The sequence below is a fragment of the Phytophthora ramorum genome, assembly GCF_020800215.1.
Source record: "Phytophthora ramorum isolate Pr-102 chromosome Unknown Phyram_PR-102_s0002, whole genome shotgun sequence".
Classification (NCBI taxonomy): domain Eukaryota; phylum Oomycota; class Peronosporomycetes; order Peronosporales; family Peronosporaceae; genus Phytophthora; species Phytophthora ramorum.
In genome coordinates this window covers 5,000,323-5,020,188 of record NW_027150648.1, presented here as the reverse complement: position 1 = coordinate 5,020,188, position 19,866 = coordinate 5,000,323, and the positions used below count along the sequence as shown (strand labels likewise).

General features: G+C 56.5%; 8 protein-coding genes across 8 annotated transcripts; 3 read left to right on the top strand and 5 right to left on the bottom strand.

Moving 5' to 3' along the window:
- Nucleotides 1-239: 239 nt before the first annotated feature.
- KRP23_2955 (uncharacterized protein) lies at nt 240-536 on the top strand (the record flags this gene model as incomplete). The annotated part of the gene is made up of 1 exon (XM_067887748.1): nt 240-536. The coding sequence occupies one exon, from the start codon at nt 240-242 to the stop codon at nt 534-536; it is 297 nt and encodes a 98-aa protein (XP_067750313.1).
- Nucleotides 537-1,042: 506 nt separating this feature from the next.
- KRP23_2954 (putative serine/threonine-protein kinase drkB) lies at nt 1,043-2,263 on the top strand (the record flags this gene model as incomplete). The annotated part of the gene is made up of 1 exon (XM_067887747.1): nt 1,043-2,263. The coding sequence occupies one exon, from the start codon at nt 1,043-1,045 to the stop codon at nt 2,261-2,263; it is 1,221 nt and encodes a 406-aa protein (XP_067750312.1).
- A 1,229-nt stretch (nt 2,264-3,492) lies between these two features.
- On the bottom strand, nt 3,493-4,629 carry KRP23_2953 (Serine/threonine-protein kinase TNNI3K; the record flags this gene model as incomplete). Its single annotated transcript, XM_067887746.1, has 1 exon — nt 3,493-4,629. One exon carries the CDS (start codon nt 4,627-4,629, stop codon nt 3,493-3,495), a length of 1,137 nt encoding a protein of 378 aa, XP_067750311.1.
- Nucleotides 4,630-7,030: 2,401 nt separating this feature from the next.
- KRP23_2952 (uncharacterized protein) lies at nt 7,031-7,510 on the top strand (the record flags this gene model as incomplete). Its single annotated transcript, XM_067887745.1, has 1 exon — nt 7,031-7,510. One exon carries the CDS (start codon nt 7,031-7,033, stop codon nt 7,508-7,510), a length of 480 nt encoding a protein of 159 aa, XP_067750310.1.
- Nucleotides 7,511-12,235: 4,725 nt separating this feature from the next.
- On the bottom strand, nt 12,236-13,231 carry KRP23_2951 (uncharacterized protein; the record flags this gene model as incomplete). The annotated part of the gene is made up of 2 exons (XM_067887744.1): nt 12,236-12,462; nt 12,766-13,231. 2 exons carry the CDS (start codon nt 13,229-13,231, stop codon nt 12,236-12,238), a joined length of 693 nt encoding a protein of 230 aa, XP_067750309.1.
- Nucleotides 13,232-15,099: 1,868 nt separating this feature from the next.
- On the bottom strand, nt 15,100-15,955 carry KRP23_2950 (putative serine/threonine-protein kinase drkB; the record flags this gene model as incomplete). The annotated part of the gene is made up of 2 exons (XM_067887743.1): nt 15,100-15,109; nt 15,192-15,955. 2 exons carry the CDS (start codon nt 15,953-15,955, stop codon nt 15,100-15,102), a joined length of 774 nt encoding a protein of 257 aa, XP_067750308.1.
- Nucleotides 15,956-16,256: 301 nt separating this feature from the next.
- On the bottom strand, nt 16,257-16,553 carry KRP23_2949 (uncharacterized protein; the record flags this gene model as incomplete). The annotated part of the gene is made up of 1 exon (XM_067887742.1): nt 16,257-16,553. The coding sequence occupies one exon, from the start codon at nt 16,551-16,553 to the stop codon at nt 16,257-16,259; it is 297 nt and encodes a 98-aa protein (XP_067750307.1).
- A 1,862-nt stretch (nt 16,554-18,415) lies between these two features.
- On the bottom strand, nt 18,416-18,751 carry KRP23_2948 (putative serine/threonine-protein kinase drkA; the record flags this gene model as incomplete). Its single annotated transcript, XM_067887740.1, has 1 exon — nt 18,416-18,751. The coding sequence occupies one exon, from the start codon at nt 18,749-18,751 to the stop codon at nt 18,416-18,418; it is 336 nt and encodes a 111-aa protein (XP_067750306.1).
- Between the last annotated feature and the right edge of the window lie 1,115 nt (nt 18,752-19,866).

Genomic DNA, 19,866 nt, shown 5'->3' with positions numbered 1-19,866 from the left:
ACGAGTCCAAACGAGGCGTGGTTCAATAAGTTCAAAAAGCGATCGTATTGCCCGAGGGTGATAATGCCGCTGTGGTCTCGAAGAGCTCCGAACTGCTGCCAACGAGCTCGACCTTGTAGTGCATCTCCCGAATTCCCGTATGGAGTCCAAAGAGATCGTTACGATTGCGGAGCTAGTCGAGCAGCGCTACAGCGTATTCGGGGGAATTGCTCGTGAGTGCCTGTCCATTAGCGCGGACTATGATGACCAACGGGATGCGAAAGAAGAGTGAGGAATTGTTTAATATGGTTGAAATTCACACGACTGGCGATCTGCGCAAGCGGTTGAAGGACGGGGAGGTGGCGAAAGCCAATGCAACGACGCCACCTGTGGATAATCTTACGTTTGGATTTCTCCGCGAGGTGCTTGCTGCGTATGACAAGAAGCTGAAGCGCCCCTGGCTGAAGAAGACGCTCGAGTCCATCCCGCAGTTCGTGTGGAGAGGCCAAGGTAGACCCCGTCGACTATCTTGGGTCCAGACTGAAAAGGCTGGATGATGGAATGCTACGCTTGGTCGCGAGGGTGACGACAATGGATTTGTGTGGGAGCTATTGCTTTTGTAGCTACCTGTAGTACGCGAAGCAAAACGGTCCAGCAATGAGAGAAGCGACAACAGCGTAGCCACCTGAGTTTGCATTTTATATTTGTTCCATTGAAAGGTCCCTTCTGATGTTGCTTCATGGCTAATCGAATGCAAATTCAGGTTTGCGTTCATCGGACACAGTCGCAGCGGCCACTTTAGTTTGAATAATTCTGTCGGTGCAAGTTCCCAGGATCGGGTCTCAATTCGGGTCTTGAAGGGTCCAACGAGGCTCCAAGCTCTGCAGTGGTGGCACGATCATATTTCGGACGGATGATCGGCCACTAGGAAAAAATGTCGATAGTGGGTGGCACCTTTTCAGACTTGATTGTGTGGAGTCCATCGTCGCGTGGCAGGAAATGGTACTTGCCCTCGAGTTGCTGGTCGTACAGGATCACTTTTATTTTAACCATCAAAGCCACGATGTCTGGAGGCTCCAGCTCGAGTGGGTCCCTATCGTCATCTGGCAGCAGCGACTTCAATGTGGGGCTGCTTGTCCCGATCATTGGCACGACCATTCTGCTTCTGGTCGGTGGGATGAGCTGCTGCTGGATGCATCGGCAGTGGAAGAAGTCTGGACGGAAGGGCGAAGACCCCAACAGCTACAGAAACCACACACTGACAATCTCGTTCTCCCAGCCAGACCAGTCAAGCGACATCATCGACGTCGTGAGCTCTCGGACAATGCAATCGGCTCGCCAAACCAGTGGAGAAGACACTGTCAACGACCGTTCAGTTCGCCGTCGAGACTCCTACGAACTGGGCTCAGACTCAGGCCCGAACTACATCTCGACAATCCTTCAGGAAGACCGACGCCTGGCACGAAAGCGGATCCCTTACGAGGAAGTCAAGCTGCGAGCGAGGTTGGGCAAGAGCCAAACCCGAGAAGTTCGTCTTGGCGAGTACGAGAACCAGCAGGTTGTCATCAAGCGCCTTCTGAAGACGAAGCGCTCGCAGATCCTCCACATCCACGAGTTCGTGTACCAAATCCAGCTTCGTTCGACGCTCGATCATCCAAACATCGTCGCACTTGTCGGTGTAGCGTGGACTAGCATGGCGGACGTGATGGTGGTCGTGGAACACCTCCCACGAGGAGACTTGGAGTCGTACTTGGACCGTAATGGCGAGTACATTTCATGGGAGCACAGCAAGTATCGGCTCGCAATCGACATCGCTCGGGCATTGGCGTACCTCCACAGACAGCAGCCGTCTCCAGTCGTTCACCGCGACTTACGGGCGACCAACGTGCTTCTCACTGAGGCGATGCAGGCGAAACTGACGGGCTTCGACTCGTGCTGTCTGAACAAGGACAACCACTGCTGCCACGCTACCGGCGCTCCATTCTGGTCAGCGCCAGAGGTTTTGCGAGGCGAACAGCTCACTACCAAGTCAGACGTCTACGCCTTTGGCGTGTTGCTCACGGAGCTCGACACGGCGAAAGCTCCGTTCCATGACGCGTGGTCGCCCATCGGCACGACACTCAAACCGATCCAGGTCCTGAACGAGGTCATGCAGGGAACGCTGCGTCCGAGCTTCAGCCCAGACTGCCCTCGACGCGTTCGAGTGATCGGCGTCGGATGTTACCAGCAGGACCCAAGCCGGCGTCCAACTGCCGATCAACTGCTGAGGCTGCTGGAAGCCTGATATCTATCGTCTAGCTAAACTCTCGCCACTTGCGCCGTCTCCATTGCGCAGCCAAGTTCACTGCATGTCTATCACTACTTTCTGACCAAGCAGGTTCATGCCGGTCTCCCGTGTAGCCAAGGGGCAGAGTATCGCCCTTCATCATAGATTTTTAGCGTAAGCCATCACGGAGGCATCACGTAGAGGGTGTGGATGCTGTGTCCAGCTTGGGTTGCAGCCAGCTCGCTGTAGTCTGACAACGGTAACGCATCGAACTCCATTTGGCTCCCATTGTCGAAAAACCCAAATTGTGGGTTATTTAGACAAACTGGAAATATCATGTTTTCAGTTCTGGATTCACAATACTTTTTTTTTTTTTACCTAGCTGTTCTTCTCGAATAGAGGGCGTCATCGCAAGTGCACTACAAGTTTTCTTAGACCCCTATTCAGGAGCGCACGTTCATGCTTGTATACTCAGTATATCTATTGTTTGCTGAAGTAGTACGGAAATTCCTCTCGATATTTTTTTATGATGCACGATTCCTGGCTGTTGGCGATACTCGAGGAGGTTGAATAGCGAAGCAATTTTTCAATCGACCTCGACTCAATTCATTTTCCAAGTTGAGCTCGAAAGCACATCCGATATCGTCCCAGGAAGCGCATCAGGTCTCGAACATGCATGTCCACCAATTCCACGCCGTGAGGTTGTCAATTGCTAGGAATTTGTCAGTTCTTACGCCCGATATAGTTGCCAGCCGCTTGTAAAGCGACTCGAACCTGTCCGTGCATCGGCGGCCGTCAACCAAGGCTGCCAGCTTCATGTTGGAAAACGTTGAGCGGCATCGTGATTTCATTCTACTTCGTGGAGATCAACATACATGCCTTGACAAATCAAGTTTGTAGTCATCTTCACTCTGTACTACCGACAAGGTTGATCAGTACAACTTCAATTAGAACAGGGCGCAAGACGTTGGTGGGGTGTTGCTCAACAGGTTTCATCCCGACTCCTGGCACTCTCGCTGGCTTTCATAGCTGCTTTACCCTTCATCAATTTCCACTTCCCCCTATGGTATTTGTAGGAAGGCAAGCAAGAGATAGGTTTTGTTACAATCAGGAAGAAGTTGAGTCAAGTTGATGTTACTTTTGTACGCCGACTGGCTGCTACAGTCGAGGTGTGTGTGTGTGTGGGGGGGGGGGTCTAGTAGTTGTGTCACCGAGTTGATTGCCAATTTGTTGTAGTTGATGGTGTTCTATAGTGTGTACTGTTGGTACGTGCGCAGGATCTGCTGCAGCTGGTAGTGCACCTCGCCGGCGCTGGGACGGGAGCTCGGATCCAAATTGACGCAGGCGTGGCCCAGACTCACGAGGGCCGACGGCGCGTTCTCCGAGAAGTCGACTCGGATGCGCCCCATGGCCACCATCTCCATCAATGCCGTTTCCGTGACCTTCTCGCCCGACTCGGACGTGATGGTGGCGATCGCGCTCGCGTACGGAGGCTGGTGCGAGTCGAGCTCCGACAGCACGACACCGAACGAGAAGATGTCGGCGCTTGTGTCGTAGCGCTTGCCCATCATGACCTCGGGCGCCATCCACCGCCGCGTGCCCACGCCGGCTGTCATGGTGTCCACCGTCCATTTGCGCGAGACACCAAAGTCCGTGAGCTTGGCATCCCCGTCCGAGTTGAGCAGGATGTTCATGGACTTGAGATCGCGGTGCAGCACCACCGGCTCCAACGAGTGCAAGTACGTGAGCGCCTGCGCCACATGCACCGCGATTTTGGCCTTGTCGACGTCGAAGCCTCGCGCGCGGTGCTCCACGCGGTCGAAGCGCCTCAGCTGCGAGAACAAGTCTCCACCCTCCATGAACTCGGACACTGCGCAGAGATCAGTGAGCGCGTCCCACGCCACGCCCACGAATCGAACGATGCGAGGGTGCTCGACCGTCGCCATCATCTTGATCTCGCTGAGGAAGATGTTGATCTGGCGCATGTCCTTCCTCTTCTCGGGTAGTAGAACCTTCATCGCCACGCACTCACCACGATACAGACCGTGGTAGACGGCCCCGTGGCCGCCTTCACTGATCAACTCCTTGCGAACAAGCTTCTCCATCGGGATACGCGCCGCCGTGATGACTTCGTCCTCCCACAAACTAGAGCTCGACTTGCCGGACTTGATGCTCTTGATAGACCCCGTGCTGCTCTCGAGACGCAGCGTGGAATCGAGGTTGGCGGTGCTGTCGAGGTTGACCGTCCGGTCGAAGTTGTTGAGGTTGTGGATGGTGATCTCGGGCGATGGAGTCAAGCTCTCCAGCGCGATGGCGTGGGCCGCCGGGAGAGTAATGGGCGCCATGGCGTACGAGGCATCGAACGAAGGCGACCTCGGGGTCATTTTCTGCTTCCTGCGGCGGTAGATCCAAAACGCGATACCCGCGATAAGGAGGACTACAAACACTGCACCCGCGACAATGCCGATGACGGCTCCCGCGCTCATACCTGATAAATAGCAACACACGATGGTAAGTCAACCGATTCAACTGTTTCGAGCACCGATGCTTCAAAACGTACCGCCACTGCTTTCGACGACAGTGAGGCCCGACGATGCATCGCTGTCGCTGGAGTGGGAATCCTTCTGAATGACCACTGTCGTCGAAGCGTTCGCGTTCGCAGTCGCAGAAGCAGGAGCTACCGTCGCCGCCGGCGCAGAGCTCGAGCTCGAGCTCGAACTTGAGCTGGAAGCGGGTGCCGATGTAGAGGTTGCCGTGGTCTCTGCAGTTGTGACTATGGTCGTGGCGGTAGGCGTCGACGTCGTGCTTGTCGATACCGATGCAGTAGTCGCCGGGGTCTCTGTGGTCGCTGCTGGTGGAGCATTGGTGGGTGTCGGTGTCTGAGTCGTGGGCGTCGGTGTCCGAGTCGTTGGTGTGGGCGTCCTAGTCGTTGGTGTGGGCGTCCTAGTCGTTGGTGTCGGTGTCCTGGTCGTTGGAGTTGGAGTGGTTGTCGGGGCGGGGGTGCTAGATGTCGAGGTGCCCGTCACGGCATCCGCCGTGTCGGCGATAACGTCGAAGAGTGACATGGTGATACGATCGAGTTCGGTGGGGACAAGCTCCTCCTTCTTCCCCGTCGAAGTTAACCCCAACACACTACTTATGAGGCGACCTGCGAGTTCCGAACTGGGCTATTGGGGGGCTTCCTGCATGGCAGAAGCGGCGTGGGAAAGTGCGGGCGGCCCGTGTCAACGACGCTCATCAGCAGGCCGATTTGCTTCAAAGTGTCGAGGTCTATGCACGGATCACATCCGCCCCAACATCCTGGGCCGCATGGAGCGCCGCACGACAACCGAGGCCTGCAACGTTTACCGGCGCTTTTGAAAGTTTTCGGTGGCGGCGGCACTGGATCTGGATAACGAAGCGTGACATTCAATGCAAACAGATCTACGGTCTCGCCTCTGCTGAAACTTCTACACCGTGTACAACTCGAAGGACTGCAGCAGCAGCTGCAGCTGGTAGTGCACTTCACTGGCGCTGGGGCGAGTGGTTGGGTTCAACCTCACGCACGCGCGGCCCAGGTCCGCTAGCATCGTCGGCGCGTTGACCGAGAACTCGACACTCACGCGACCCATTGCTACGAGCTGCAGCAGCGCGGCGTCGGGTACCCGTTGGCCGCTGTTCGTCATCCGAGCTTCCGCGTACGGATGCACGTGCGAGTCCAATTCTGAGAGCACGACGCCGAACGAGAAGATGTCGGCGCTGGCGTCGTACCGGTCGCCGAGCATGACCTCGGGGGCCATCCAGAGCGACGTGCCCACCCCTGCGGTCATGCTGCTGAAGGTGTATTTGCGGGCGACCCCAAAGTCCGAGAGCTTGGCATCCAGTTCGGGCGACAGCAAGATGTTCCTCGACTTGAGGTCGCGGTGCAGCACCTTGGGGTCGAGCGAGTGGAGGTAGGTCAACGCCTGGGCAGTTTGGAGGGCGATTCGAGCCTTGTCGAGGTCAAACCCTCGAGGTCGCTGCTCCTGCTCGAACCGGTCAAGCAGAGAGCGCAAGTCGCCCCCTTCCATGAACTCCATGACGGCCGACAGATCTGAAAGCGAGTCCCAAGCCACGCCGTGGAACCGCACGATGCACGGATGGTCGATCGTCGCCATCATCTTGATCTCGGCCAGGAAGGCGTTGATCTGACCGAGGTTCTTTTGCTTTTCAGGGAGCAAGACTTTGACGGCGACGGGCTCCTCACGATAAAGGCCGCGGTAGACTTCTCCGTAGCCGCCGGAGCTCAGCAGCGCCGTCGTCGTGAGCTTTTCCATCGGGATCCGCATGGCAGTGATCACCTCGTCATCCCACAAGCCGGAGCGCCCCGTTCCGCCCGACGTCGCACCGTCCGCTTTTGCAGTGTGGAATGGGCTGAACGACACGGACGTCGACGACGTCTCGAACCGCTCAGTGCCTTGAGTGTTGAAGACGGGAATATTTCCCGTCGCCCCAAGCCTTACGTGGCCAATCGAGCTCATCCGCAGCCGCCGCCTTCGTTTCAAGCACCAGCTTACCAGGAGAACGATTAAAAGTAGTGCTCCCAGCGACCCCAGCACGAGACCAACAACGGTGACAATGCTAACCCCTGCATCGGCAGTGGTGTCGTCTGTAACCCCAGCTTCGCCATCTCCTTGGCTGCTGCTAGATCCACTTTGGCTGCCCACTACAACGATGTTGTAGCTGTGGTCCTGGCTCCCGCGAAGGTGCGCAGCGCTCGAGCCGCTGTCGCTTGAGACAGACACCCCGGTATCGTCATTGCTGGCAATGTCGGTCGTGCTTGGTGCGGCAGTCGAACTCGATGCTGCCGGTGCTTGCGTCGAAGCAATAGGCGACGATGTCGTATCGGAGTCGCTGGAAGCGCTGCTCGAATCGGAAGTCGGTGCCGCAGTTGAAGCCGAGGGCGATGAAGTGGTCGAGCTGGGTGTGGAAGTCGTTGCTGCAGGCGCGGAGGTGGTGGAAGCCGGCGTGGCGGTGGTGCTTGCAGGAGCGGATGTGGTGGTGACGGCCGGCGTGGCGGTGGTTCTTTTCGGCGTTGCAGTGGTCGATGCTGGGGCCGACGTTGCGGGTGAATCCGAAGACTCTGTGTCTGTGCTAGTAGTGGCTCCTGTTAATGCGTTGGTAGTGGATTCGACCGTCCCAGTCACCGTGTTTACAACGGACCCGATAAGCGACTCCTTCATCTCGTCTCGTTCGTATCAAGAAGTGTCGAGCTACGTCGCGACTAGCAAGCAATACCGCTTCTGATACGATCTAACCGCACAGAGACCCCTCCATCGCAGGGCCACACAACCACGGCACTCATTCGTGGTCAACATCAACGCGCGGGTCACGCCGATCTCTGACCGAAAGTTTAGCACCATGCCACGCCATGGCTTCATCTGGTCGCAGTTGCATCCCGAAGAGACGAGGCCTGTGGGCAAGCAAGCACCTCCTGTCAGGAACTTGCAATCTTGGATTGCAAATCCACTCTCTATCGTTGCCGCAGGCCGCGATCGCATGACGAGTCCTTACGTTGTGTCAACAAGACCTAAGTCACGCTTGATGCAGCATCAATGATGCAAAGCACAACGAAAAAATCCGCGAGGAGGATCTCGCAGGTCAAAAGTATGGATAGCTTCGCGAACCGAATGCTGTGCAAGGAGGGCCACAAACGACAGACGTGTTGAAACTTTGAGCTGGCGGAAGACTCACGCTATTATGACGGCTCTAGGTGCTGAGACTTGTTTGTCAGATCGTGTAAGCCTCGTACATCCGGAGGATGACTTGCAGTCGGTACAGCACCTCGCTGGCACTCGGACGCGCTGTTGGATCCAGATCTACGCATGCGTGACCCAGTTCTACGAGTTCTCGCGGGGCGTTGGCCGAGAACTCGACGCGTAGCTGACCGGAGGCGACCATATCGAGTATCGCGGTATCGGAGATCTTCTGTCCGTTCAGCGACCACGTCTCCCGGTACGGGGGCAGGTGCGAGTCCAATTCCGAGAGCACGATGCCGAGCGAGAAAATGTCGGCGCTAGCGTCGTAGTGCTCCCCCATCATGACTTCGGGTGCCATCCACAGCGCAGTCCCCACGCCTGCAGTCATGGTGTCCACACTCCACTGTCTGGACACCCCGAAATCCGTGATCTTGGCTTCCAGCTCGGAGGTTAGTAAGATGTTCATGGACTTGAGGTCGCGGTGGAGCACGATCGGGTCGAGGGAGTGCAGGTAGGACAGCGCGTGCGCTACCTGAAGTGCAATTCGAGCCTTGTCGAAGTCGAATCCGTGCGGCCTCTTGACGTCCTCAAAGTGCTTGAGCACCGAGTGCAAGTCGCCACCGTCCATGAATTCGGACACGGCGCACAGGTCCGTGAGCGAGTCCCATGCCACACCGATGAAGCGCACGATGCGAGGGTGGTCCACCTTCGCCATCATCTTGATCTCGGCGAGGAAGTCGTTCACTTCATGCAGCTTCTTCCTCTTCTCAGGGAGCAGTCGCTTGATCGCCACATACTCACCGCGGTAGGTGCCGAGATACACTTGTCCGTGTCCTCCATAGCTGATGAGTTTCGTTGTTGTGAGCTTCTCGAAAGGGATACGCATTGTGGTGATGGCCTCGTCTTCCCACATGGCTATCGGCATACTCGAGCAGCTGGAGGAGGCGCTACTTTCCAAGTTATTGGTGTGGAATGGAGACAGCAATCCTATCACAGGCGTCTGAGCTCCAGAAGGAAGGTTTCCCGCCGTCATGTACGCGCTCAGAGGGGTTGAAGACATCGATTTGCGGAACCAGCGCTTGTGTCGACCGAACCACAAGCACAGCAGCCCCAAAAGAAGAACTACACACGACAGCGTAATGGCAACGATAGCCCCCGAGTTCAGACCTGTGGACGGACACACTAGTGAGAGTCAATCTACGAGAGAACAGACCTGTTAAGGCATCGGCAACGTACCTTGGCCCTCATTTCCAGATCGATCTGAGCTTTCACTAGAAGCAGCACTGTTGCTGCTGCCGGAACCGGAACTCCAATCGCTTTGATCGTTGACTCTGCTCATTGACTCCACTGCTGATGAAGCGTCTGTACTGGAGGGCAGGGAGTCCTCCCCAACTGATAAACTGCCCAAAGCGCTTGACGTGTCCGACGTACCAGAGGAATTCGAGGCTGGGGCGACAGTTCTTCGCGCTGGTGAAGCTGTAGTTGCTGTCGGTGTCGGAGTGTCGGACGTACCAGAGGAATCCGAGGCCGGAGTGGCAGTTCTTGTCGCTGGAGAAGCTGTAGTTGCTGCGGGTGAAGAGGCCGAGGAACTTGATCCACTCTGGCTTGAAGTCGTTGTTGATGAGGCGGAAGAAGCCGATGAGCCTGTCAACGTGTCTGCTGTAGCTTTGGCCGCATCGGCGATCGTATCTACAGCGCTATTGATAAGAGATTCGTGCATCCCGTCACCTTGGACACCGATCTAGTTCTGCGACAGCCTGGACTAGCCGGTCAATTGCATCGCTCGCCTTCATGACAAGATAGCGGCTCTTACTGGTCTCAGTAGAAGCTGATCTTCGCCATTCCCATGACCCTGTTGCCTATCTAAACTGCTGGCAGTCAGCATTTGTGAGCAACGCGGCCAGCCTTTATGACTACTAAGTTGCCATGCCAAGCACGACGTATTCATGACATTTACACTTACACTACAACTTGGTGGCTCCGTTCTGCCGAGTCTTATAGCGTGGCGTTCTCGTACATGTTCATAATGAGTTGCAGTCGGTATAGCACTTCGCCTGCATGGGGTCTTGCCTCAGGGTCGATGTTCACACACGCATGAGCCAAATCGACCAGGGCCTGCGGTGCGTGTGGGGAAAATTCAACTCGAAGGAGCCCCAGCGACACAAGCTGCAGCAACGCGGTGTCTGGGATCACGCGACCCGAATCGGTCTCCTTCGCCGCAGCGTACGGCAGCACGTGCGAGTCCAGTTCAGACAGAACGACACCAAAGGAGAAAATGTCCGCACTGGAGCCGTAGCGCTCCCCCATCATAACCTCTGGAGCCATCCACAAGGACGTGCCGACGCCAGCGGTCATAGTTCGGTCGCTACTTTCTCGAGATACACCGAAGTCGGTGACCTTGGCCTCCCGGTTCTCAGTTAGCAGGATGTTCTTCGATTTCAGGTCTCGGTGAAGCACCAAAGGGTCTAGCGAGTGCAGATACGTCAGAGCATGGGCAACGTGCAACGCAATACGTGCCTTCTCCAGGTCGAAGCCGTGAGGGCGGCACTCTTGATACTCGACGTAATTGAGAAGCGACCGGAGATCTCCACCCTCCATGTACTCGGACACACAGCAAAGATCCATGAGCGAGTCCCAAGCCACACCGACTAACCGTACGATGCGAGGGTGTTCCAGAGCCGCCATCATCTTGATTTCGGACAGGAAGGCGTTGATATGTCGGAGCGTCTTCCTCGATTCGGGCAATAGCGTCTTGATGGCGACCGGTTCTCCGCGATAAGAGCCGCGATAGACCAAGCCGTAGCCCCCTTTGTTCAGCAGTTTCCCTTTCGTGAGTTTCTCGAGCGGTATGCGCATTGCTGTGATCGTGTCGTCTTCCCACATACTGCCTTGGGCCGCCGTGAGGAAGGACGCAGAATAGCCTCCTCCTCCTTGTCGAGGTCCGCCGGTGTACGGACCCGTGGATGAAGTGTCGAGGCGAGTGTTGACGGTATCGTCCGACGCTTTTTCGGCCTCGCTGATCATGAGGTGGCGCTGGAACGAAGGTGAAAGCGTATCGCCACCTTCACGCTTTCTGCGCCTGACACGCCAAGCGACAAAGCCAACGCAAAACAGAACTACAGCCACGGCTCCCAGCGTTATGGCAATGACCATCCAAGTATTCACTGCTACAAGGTGGTAAAGAGCTCACAATGGTAAGTGACAGCACAATTGATACTGCCAAAGCATGAACAGTGAACGTACCTGGCGAGTCAGCAATTATTTCGACAGCTACACTTGAGCCCGATCCGTCTCCAAGTCGCGAGGCTTCAGTGTTCCAGTGTTCAACACTGCCATGAAGGCTACTGGACGATGACTCTAGGGTAATGTCTGCGTCTGACGATGCCGAGAAGGAGTCTGCGGGTGTAGCATTTCTCTCTGTCGTGGGGATCGCGGTCTCCGGTGCCTCCGTTAAGGACTCACTGCTCGAACTGCTCGGCTCCGGGGTGGGCTCTGGTGTGCTGGATGGCGTGGGTTCCGGTGTCAGTGACGGAGTGGGCGTTGGCGAAGCGGTCGTAGGTTGAGGAGTTTTAGTCACAGGTGCCTTAGTAGTTGGTGTCGGGGTCCTTGTAGCAGGAGCTGGTGTTCGAGTGGTCGGTGCTGGCGTTCGAGTAGTTGGTGCAGGCGTTGTAGTAGTAGGCGTCGGAGTGGTGGACTCGGTACTATCGCCACCAATCACCGTATTCACCAGCGAACCGAGAAGCCCCTGCAGCTTTCGTGCTTGCTCCGGCGGAGTTGCTCCCGACTGCACGACCACACACAACAACAGCACTCAGTATGGGCTCACCAAAATCCACACATACAAAGCAGACCGCCTTCGTGTTGCTGTCCACGCACCATTTTCAGCCGGGCGAGTCTCTGCGTGAATGACAAAGGCTCCAACGAGCGTCACTGTCATGCAATGGTGGACTGAGCTCCACCAGCACCCGAACCGACTGCTCAAACGTACAGCTCAAAAAGGGTCTTATCCCCTAGCTCTCGACCTCGCCGTAATCGCCCTTGGTAGGACCAGAAGAAACTTGACACCTTGATCATACCAGAGGGCGAGCAGAGAGTCACTGCATATGTCAATTGGTGCCCAGTTTGGACGGCTGGAGCTCTGACGTTCCGAGTGACTAACAAGCAAGATGTACCCGTGCAGGTGCTTCTCAAGCACATCAGCTTGATCAGATGACTATTAGCGGACCTGGTTAACATATTCGCTTAAATGAATGTTTTCTATTATTCGCAGTCCTTACTTGCCTTCCAGGAGCTGAACAATTTGCTGCGCAGTGAGACGCTTCTCTGGGTCCTGCTGGCAGCACGCCACGCCTAGCTGGCGGATAAACGTCGGGCATTCAGCGCTGAAACTTGGCCGCAACCTTCCTTCGGCAACTATTGCTAGCACCGCTTCTTGATCGAGAGTGCTTCCGTCTGGAGATCGAGCGTCGTAGTAGGGAGACTCGCAAGTGTCCAACTCGGCTAGCAGCACCCCAAACGAGAAGATGTCAGCTGCAGGAGAATAGGGCGCGCCCTGGAGCACCTCAGGCGCGATCCAAAAGGCCAGACGATTCCTTTGCTGCCTCCCGATAGAAGAGTTCGTCTCTGTCGAGCCGCAGTTTGCCAGCTTTGCCTCCAGTTTGTCGGTCAGCAGCACGTTCTTGGCACACAGCTCACGGTGGATGTAGGCTGGGATCTGTCTGTGCAGATAAGCGAGCGCTCGAGCGATCCCAGCAGTGATCGAAGTCTTCTGGGGCGTCCAAGTTCTCATGCTGCTCGTGTTACGGTCCAAATACGTCCGTAGAGATCCCTGGGCGAGGAACTCGACGCCCATGGCCAGGTCGAGAGCTGAAGTCCAGCCGGCGCAGACGAACTGCACAAGATTTGGATGCTTAAGATGCGAGCGCTGCTGGATCTCCACAGCGAGGTCCTCGACGGCAGGCACGTTGATGGCCTGGCCTGGTGCAAGCCGCTTGACCAACACTTGCTGGCCCTTGTAGCGAGCAATGTACGAATCGGTCTGCAGCGTCGTCATGGGCAGCTGCCGCTCGACTTGCAGCTCATCAAGTCGAATACGTCTGCGGTCGACGTTCGGGTCTGCTGCTAGTACTCGCAGCGCGTTCTCAGGCCCCAGGCCCCGGATTCTCGCAGCACTGACAGGTAGGAGAGCGCTACTGCGTACAGCTTCCTCATACGGCGGCGGAGCAGCGACATCGGACCCAAAGGCGCGGATGTTTTCCTGGTAAGACATCGACTGCACTGTCTGTCCAGGAACTGAGTGCCTCGGGGGGCGAGCTGCAAAGTCTCGTCTCGAATTGCCGTCGTAGATCGGAGGTTGAGCTGCAGGCGACGGTGTTCGACCATGACGTTGCTGCTGTGGCCGTACGCCTCTGTCTGGTCCAGGGTTTGGCCACGAATCGTCCGAGGAAGGAAGGGAAACCCCAGAGCGCGGTTGAGAGTCATCGAGAGTCGAGCGCGGATGCGTGGAGACTGTTGGTCGCCGCTCATAATCCCCGTGGGGTGAGATCGTCTCGACGTATTCCACCACTTTAGGACTTCTCTCGTTGTCCGAATCCGACCGTTTTCGCCGTCGACCTGCAATGAACAGACCAAGTAGAACAGCGACGAGTAGTAGGCCCAATCCCCCACCCACAGCTCCACCAAGCAAAGCCACATTGGTGCCAGTGTGCTCCCCTGTGCTGCTGGATCCAGAATCGTCCGCGGCTTGCGAGCTTGTACCGGATACTGAAGAACTGCGGCTTGGGTCCGAGCTGCCCGTCGAGTACGTTTCCATCCACGACGTGACCCAGTCCGTTGGGGTTGGCTCTGTCACCTCGTAGCTGCTGGGAACGTCATCCGCTCCGTAGCACGGGATGTTCAAGTAGCCATAACTCTCGGTGCTAGGGCAGCCACCGTACGTCCGTTCGGAGCTCAAGCTCTGCGTGTGCACTGCATAAACCTTGTACGTTATGCCGGAGCTGCCGTCTGGCCACGTGTGCTTCACAAGCTCGATCTCTGGGTTCGTGCTGGAGTCTCCGCCGACCGACCACATGGCCAGATTCAAGTCGGTCATGTCGAACTCCTCAGCGACACACTTGACCCCAGTCAACATATTGGTGCCCGTGCACTGGTTGTTGTTGTAGGACATCGTGCCGTCCGGTTGAGTGCAGTCGAACGCGGTGCACGTGGTGGCCTCGTACTCTTCCAGCGTCAGAGCGATCTCCGCCATTGAGAGGCCGTTGAGCGTCTTGATCTGCTTGGTCTCGTTGGTGGAAGTCACGGCGAACCCGCTGTCCCACAGCACTGCACGTTGCGCAAAACCGTCCAAGTCGTTGAACGCCACCTTCACGGCGGCGAGTCTCGACGTGACGGCATCCGGTATCGAGGTCAGGCTCAACTGGGCGACCTCGTTTCCGGCTTGAGAGCGCGTGTAGAACTGCAGAGCGAGGTCGGACGTACTTCCATCGTAGCTGAAGCTCCCGGTCGGAGCCCACGAGTCTGCAAGTCGGCGTCGCAATGGCATCTTGCAAACGTTGCTCCAAACCGACGCAAATTCGCAACTGTAGAGCTGACCCCATGACGGCGAGGGTTTCTCTCTGGCACTTGGTTGTAACTCAACGACAACCGACATGAACCCAACGGCATGAACCTATTTGCTCAGAAAATAGTGATAGATACGCACTGCTCTTGGAGACGGCGCAAGCCGGTGAAAGTTTAGGTTCACTGGTTCCATGCAGACGGTGGAGGACGGATATCAAGCTTCCAACAGCCTCAACAGTTGATCGGCAGTTGGACGCCGGCTTGGGTCCTGCTGGTAACATCCGACGCCGATCACTCGAACGCGTCGAGGGCAGTCTGGGCTGAAGCTCGGACGCAGCGTTCCCTGCATGACCTCGTTCAGGACCTGGATCGGTTTGAGTGTCGTGCCGATGGGCGACCACGCGTCATGGAACGGAGCTTTCGCCGTGTCGAGCTCCGTGAGCAACACGCCAAAGGCGTAGACGTCTGACTTGGTAGTGAGCTGTTCGCCTCGCAAAACCTCTGGCGCTGACCAGAATGGAGCCCCGGTAGCGTGGCAGCAACGGCTGTCCTTGTTCAGACAGCACGAGTCGAAGCCCGTCAGTTTCGCCTGCATCGCCTCAGTGAGAAGCACGTTGGTCGCCCGTAAGTCGCGGTGAACGACTGGAGACGGCTGCTGTCTGTGGAGGTACGCCAATGCCCGAGCGATGTCGATTGCGAGCCGATACTTGCTGTGCTCCCATGAAATGTACTCGCCATTACGGTCCAAGTACGACTCCAAGTCTCCTCGTGGGAGGTGTTCCACGACCACCATCACGTCCGCCATGCTAGTCCACGCTACACCGACAAGTGCGACGATGTTTGGATGATCGAGCGTCGAGCGAAGCTGGATCTGGTACACGAACTCGTGGATGTGGAGGATCTGCGAGCGCTTCGTCTTCAGAAGGCGCTTGACGACAACCTGCTGGTTCTCGTACTCGCCAAGACGAACTTCTCGGGTTTGGCTCTTGCCCAACCTCGCTCGCAGCTTGACTTCCTCGTAAGGGATCCGCTTTCGTGCCAGGCGTCGGTCTTCCTGAAGGATTGTCGAGATGTAGTTCGGGCCTGAGTCTGAGCCCAGTTCGTAGGAGTCTCGACGTCGAACTGAACGGTCGTTGACAGTGTCTTCTCCACTGGTTTGGCGAGCCGATTGCATTGTCCGAGAGCTCACGACGTCGACGATGTCGCTTGACTGGTCTGGCTGGGAGACCGAGATTGTCAGTGTGTGGTTTCTGTAGCTGTTGGGGTCTTCGCCCTTCCGTCCAGACTTCTTCCACTGCCGATGCATCCAGCAGCAGCTCATCCCACCGACCAGAAGCAGAATGGTCGTGCCAATGATCGGGACAAGCAGCCCCACATTGAAGTCGCTGCTGCCAGATGACGATAGGGACCCACTCGAGTTGGAGCCTCCTGACATCGTGGCTTTGATGGTTAAAATAAAAGTGATCCTGTACGACCAGCAGCTCGAGGCCAAGTACCATTTCCTGCCACGCGACGATGGACTCCACACAATCAAGTCTGAAAAGGTGTCACCCACTATCGACATTTTTTCCTAGTGGCCGATCATCCGTCCGAAATATGATCGTGCCACCACTGCAGAGCTTGGAGCCTCGTTGGACCCTTCAAGACCCGAATTGAGACCTGATCCTGGGAACTTGCACCGACGACAGGACAAGTCTGCGCCACCATAATCGAGAACAGCAACAACTTGTGATCGATCATATACGGCGTACTGCACGATAGAACGAGTCGATCGACACAAAAGGACTGGCGCTCGAAACATGGTACGGGCCATTCGCCAGCCCTGACGCTGAGAAATCGCTGTCGAAGTTGCAGTAGCGCTCCTCCTTGTCGCCTGGAGACGTCGTTTTGGAGTTGAACATGGACGTATCGGTACCTCCAAGCTCTTGTGCTATGACTTCACTCCCCGAGTCCAGCTTCTCGTGCACATCCAGTGCAAATAGTGTACCGCGAAACGAAGCAGCCGACGAGAAACTCTGCAAGCAGTCGATCATCTTCTTTCTCTTCACTGTAACGAGCTTGCTCAAACACTCTATCAGCAACCGCTTCACGAAAGTAGATACCTCGGCAAATGTGTGCATGCACATTGTAAAACACGGCATTAAAAAATAGTAAAACTTAAGAAATACCCAGCATTTGATCGGGTGTTCCATCGTACAGGTAAATCACTCCATTCTCTGCTCCTTGTTACTTTGCTTTCCGAATAATCTGAATCATTTCTAATGCTGTCGGTTGAAGAGTTCTAGCCGAAGAAATTGAACGTTTTCCTGCACCAATTCGCAAATCGGAGCCAGTAAGTGGCTCCTCGATCGTGGCTTTCGTCCTCCACGGCCCACATACGCCCTCCGACGAAGATGTACGTGGTGTTGTCGGGCGGAGAGTTGAAGCGACTTAGTCGATGGCAGTGACGGCATGCAACAATGGTTGCAACGATCAGGAGGAGGATAATCAGCAAAATGAGTAGCAGCCACCACCAACTGAAGCCTCCGCTACCTCCCACTCCGCTCTCTGTTGTCGTAGATGAGGAACCTTGACTTGGAGACCCTGACGATTCCTTTGTCGTCGTCGAGTTTCCAAACTCCAAGATCCATCCAGTGACCCAATCTTCACCTTTTGGTGTAGTCATCCGCGTTTTGATCGCCTCAGGGACGCTATTATTCCCATAGCACGGTACAACCAACGACCCAGGTGTTTCACATTGACTAGTCGTAGATGCTGCTGCATTCGAAGACACCGTGTGGATTGAATAGACAGTGTACTCGCATCCGCACACGGTGGTTCCCACGTTTTTGACGGCACGTATCTCGGGAACGGTACTCGAGTCACCACCAGTAGACCACAAAGTCTCGTTTGAGCTGTCAGAGCTGTCAAACACCTCCACTACACACTTTGAGGCTGCTAGCATCTGCGTTGGGCCGCTACTGCAACTCGAATACGTCTGGAACATCTCGCCGTTCGCTTGAGTACACGACAGAGCCTCACAACCAGTACTGTTGAACTCGGCCACGGACACTGAAATGTCCGCCATGCTTCGGTTGTCGAAGGCCCACACCTGCACTGCGAGATCATCTGCAGTGACAACGAATCCAGAGTCCCAGAGGACAGCGCGCTGCATCAACCCCGGGAGGTCGTCAAATTCTAGTGAAAGGTTGTCCAGCCTCCGTTGAACAGCGTCTGGGACTGCACTCAACGCGATCTGATCGACTTCATCCCCTGCTTCGTAGCGATCGTAGAGCTGCCGGGCGATATCCGACATATTGCCACCAAATGCTAGCGAGCTAGAGTCTTCGGATACAGAACCGGTTGGTTCTGATGCACCTGGCAGCAATGTCGATGGAGTCGAGCAATCACACGTCCCACCTCCGCCACCGGAGGAAGACGATCCGCTCGATTTTGATTGTGAGCCAGACGCGGGAGTTTCTGTTACTGGTGAGCTTGGCCCTGACGGAGAAGGAGTTGGCAAGCGCGTTCTCGCAGACGCGTCGGATCCATCGCCACACGAGTCGATACGCTGCCAAGCCTCGCACAACTGCACCGGCAGCAGCATTCCGACAAAAATGACGATGGTGCATGGTGTCCACTTCATGATCGCCGCCAAAACTGCGAAATGGACCCTGGAGAAGCGACTTGTATGGACCTGGAGCAGCGACTTGTGTGTATATCGGAGACCATGGACGCAAAAACTGAATTTCAGCAGCCACGACGAGCCAATCAGAGAGGAGCATTCCCGCCACTTCAACCTCGGTGATACCTGCTCTCGACACAGGCCAGAATTGGTGGACGCCACGATGTACATGGCAACTGGTATTGACTCTTACCACTCTTTTGGCTTCACCTGCTGCCGAGATTTCTACACTTAGTTTCCACTGCCCTCGAGCTCCTGAATCAACTCGTGGGCCGTCGGGCGACCGGCCGGATCGACGGCTAGGCACCGCAATCCAACCCGCTTGATCCGCGGGGGGCAGTCCTCGGAGAAACTGGGGCGCAACTTACCCGCCATCACGTCCTGCAGGATCTGGAACGGCTTGGGCTTGCCTCCGCCTTCCGTCGCAGCATTGGAGTAGGGGATCTTGCACGTGTCCAGCTCCGTCAGCACCACGCCGAACGAGTAGATGTCCGCCTGCTCCGTGTATCGCTTGCCTTCCAGGATCTCTGGGGCCGTCCAGTACGGCGTGCCGACACCCGCCGTCATCGTGTTGTCTACAGTGCCACGACTCACGCCAAAGTCGATGAGTTTGGGCTCCAACTTGTCTGTCAGCAGGATGTTGTTCGACTTGAGGTCGCGGTGGATGAGAGGCGGCGTGCGAGCGTGCAAGTACTCGAGCGCTTGAGCAACGCCAATGGCCATATGGATCTTGTCCCGCGCCCAGGACAGCAGGTCTCCGTGCTGTTGCAGGTAGCTCTGCAGGTTCCCCCGGGGGAAGAACTCGAGTACCAAGACCAAGTTGTTGAGACTGTTCCAGGCCACACCGATGAACTCGACAATGTGCGGGTGCACAAGGCTGGCGCTGAGGTCGATCTCCTCGGCAAACGCCTGGACGTTCTCGGCCTTCTGCTCCTTGCTCTGCAGCAGTCTCTTGACTGCCACCTTCTGGCCGTTGTACGCACACACCCAGACTTCTCCAGACGCACCCTTGGACAACGCGCGCTCGAAGCTCAGACTCTCGAACGGGATCCGCTTGCCCCGGAGGTGCTCGCTACCGAGCAAAACCTTGAGCGTCTTGTTGGAGCCGGCACTCTCGTAGTGACTGGAGATGGTGGAGCCCTGCGTCGTGGTCATGGGGTGGAGAGACAACTCCGGAGTAGCCACACCCACGTAGTGCTCGCCTTCCAGCTCATACGCTGCAGTCGCCGACTTGTCGGCGTTCGTCTTCGCTCGCCGCTTCCAGCAGAACCACCCGAGACCACCACCAAGCACCACGAGGATACCCAGTATGATCGGGACCAGCAAGACCTTGTTGAAGCCGGAATCCTCAGCGAACTCGTCTTCCAGCCACGTCGTGACCCAGGCACTCCCCGTCGGCACCGTCGTGTTGGCAGCCATGAACTCGTCCGAGAACTGGTCCCTCCGGTGGCACGGCACACTCAGCGGGGACGTGTACCCGTCGTCTGCAGGACACGTATCCCACGCCGGTTCGTCCGTGCTGGACATGGTATGCACCACGTAGACGGAGAAGTCGGTCATGACGTCGTTGAAGTAGTCGGACCACGAGTGATCGCGCACTTCGATCTCGGGCACCGTGTCGGGGTCCCCGCCCGCCGCCCACATGTTGCCCAGGTAAGTGCCGGCGCCCGAGTCTTCGAAGA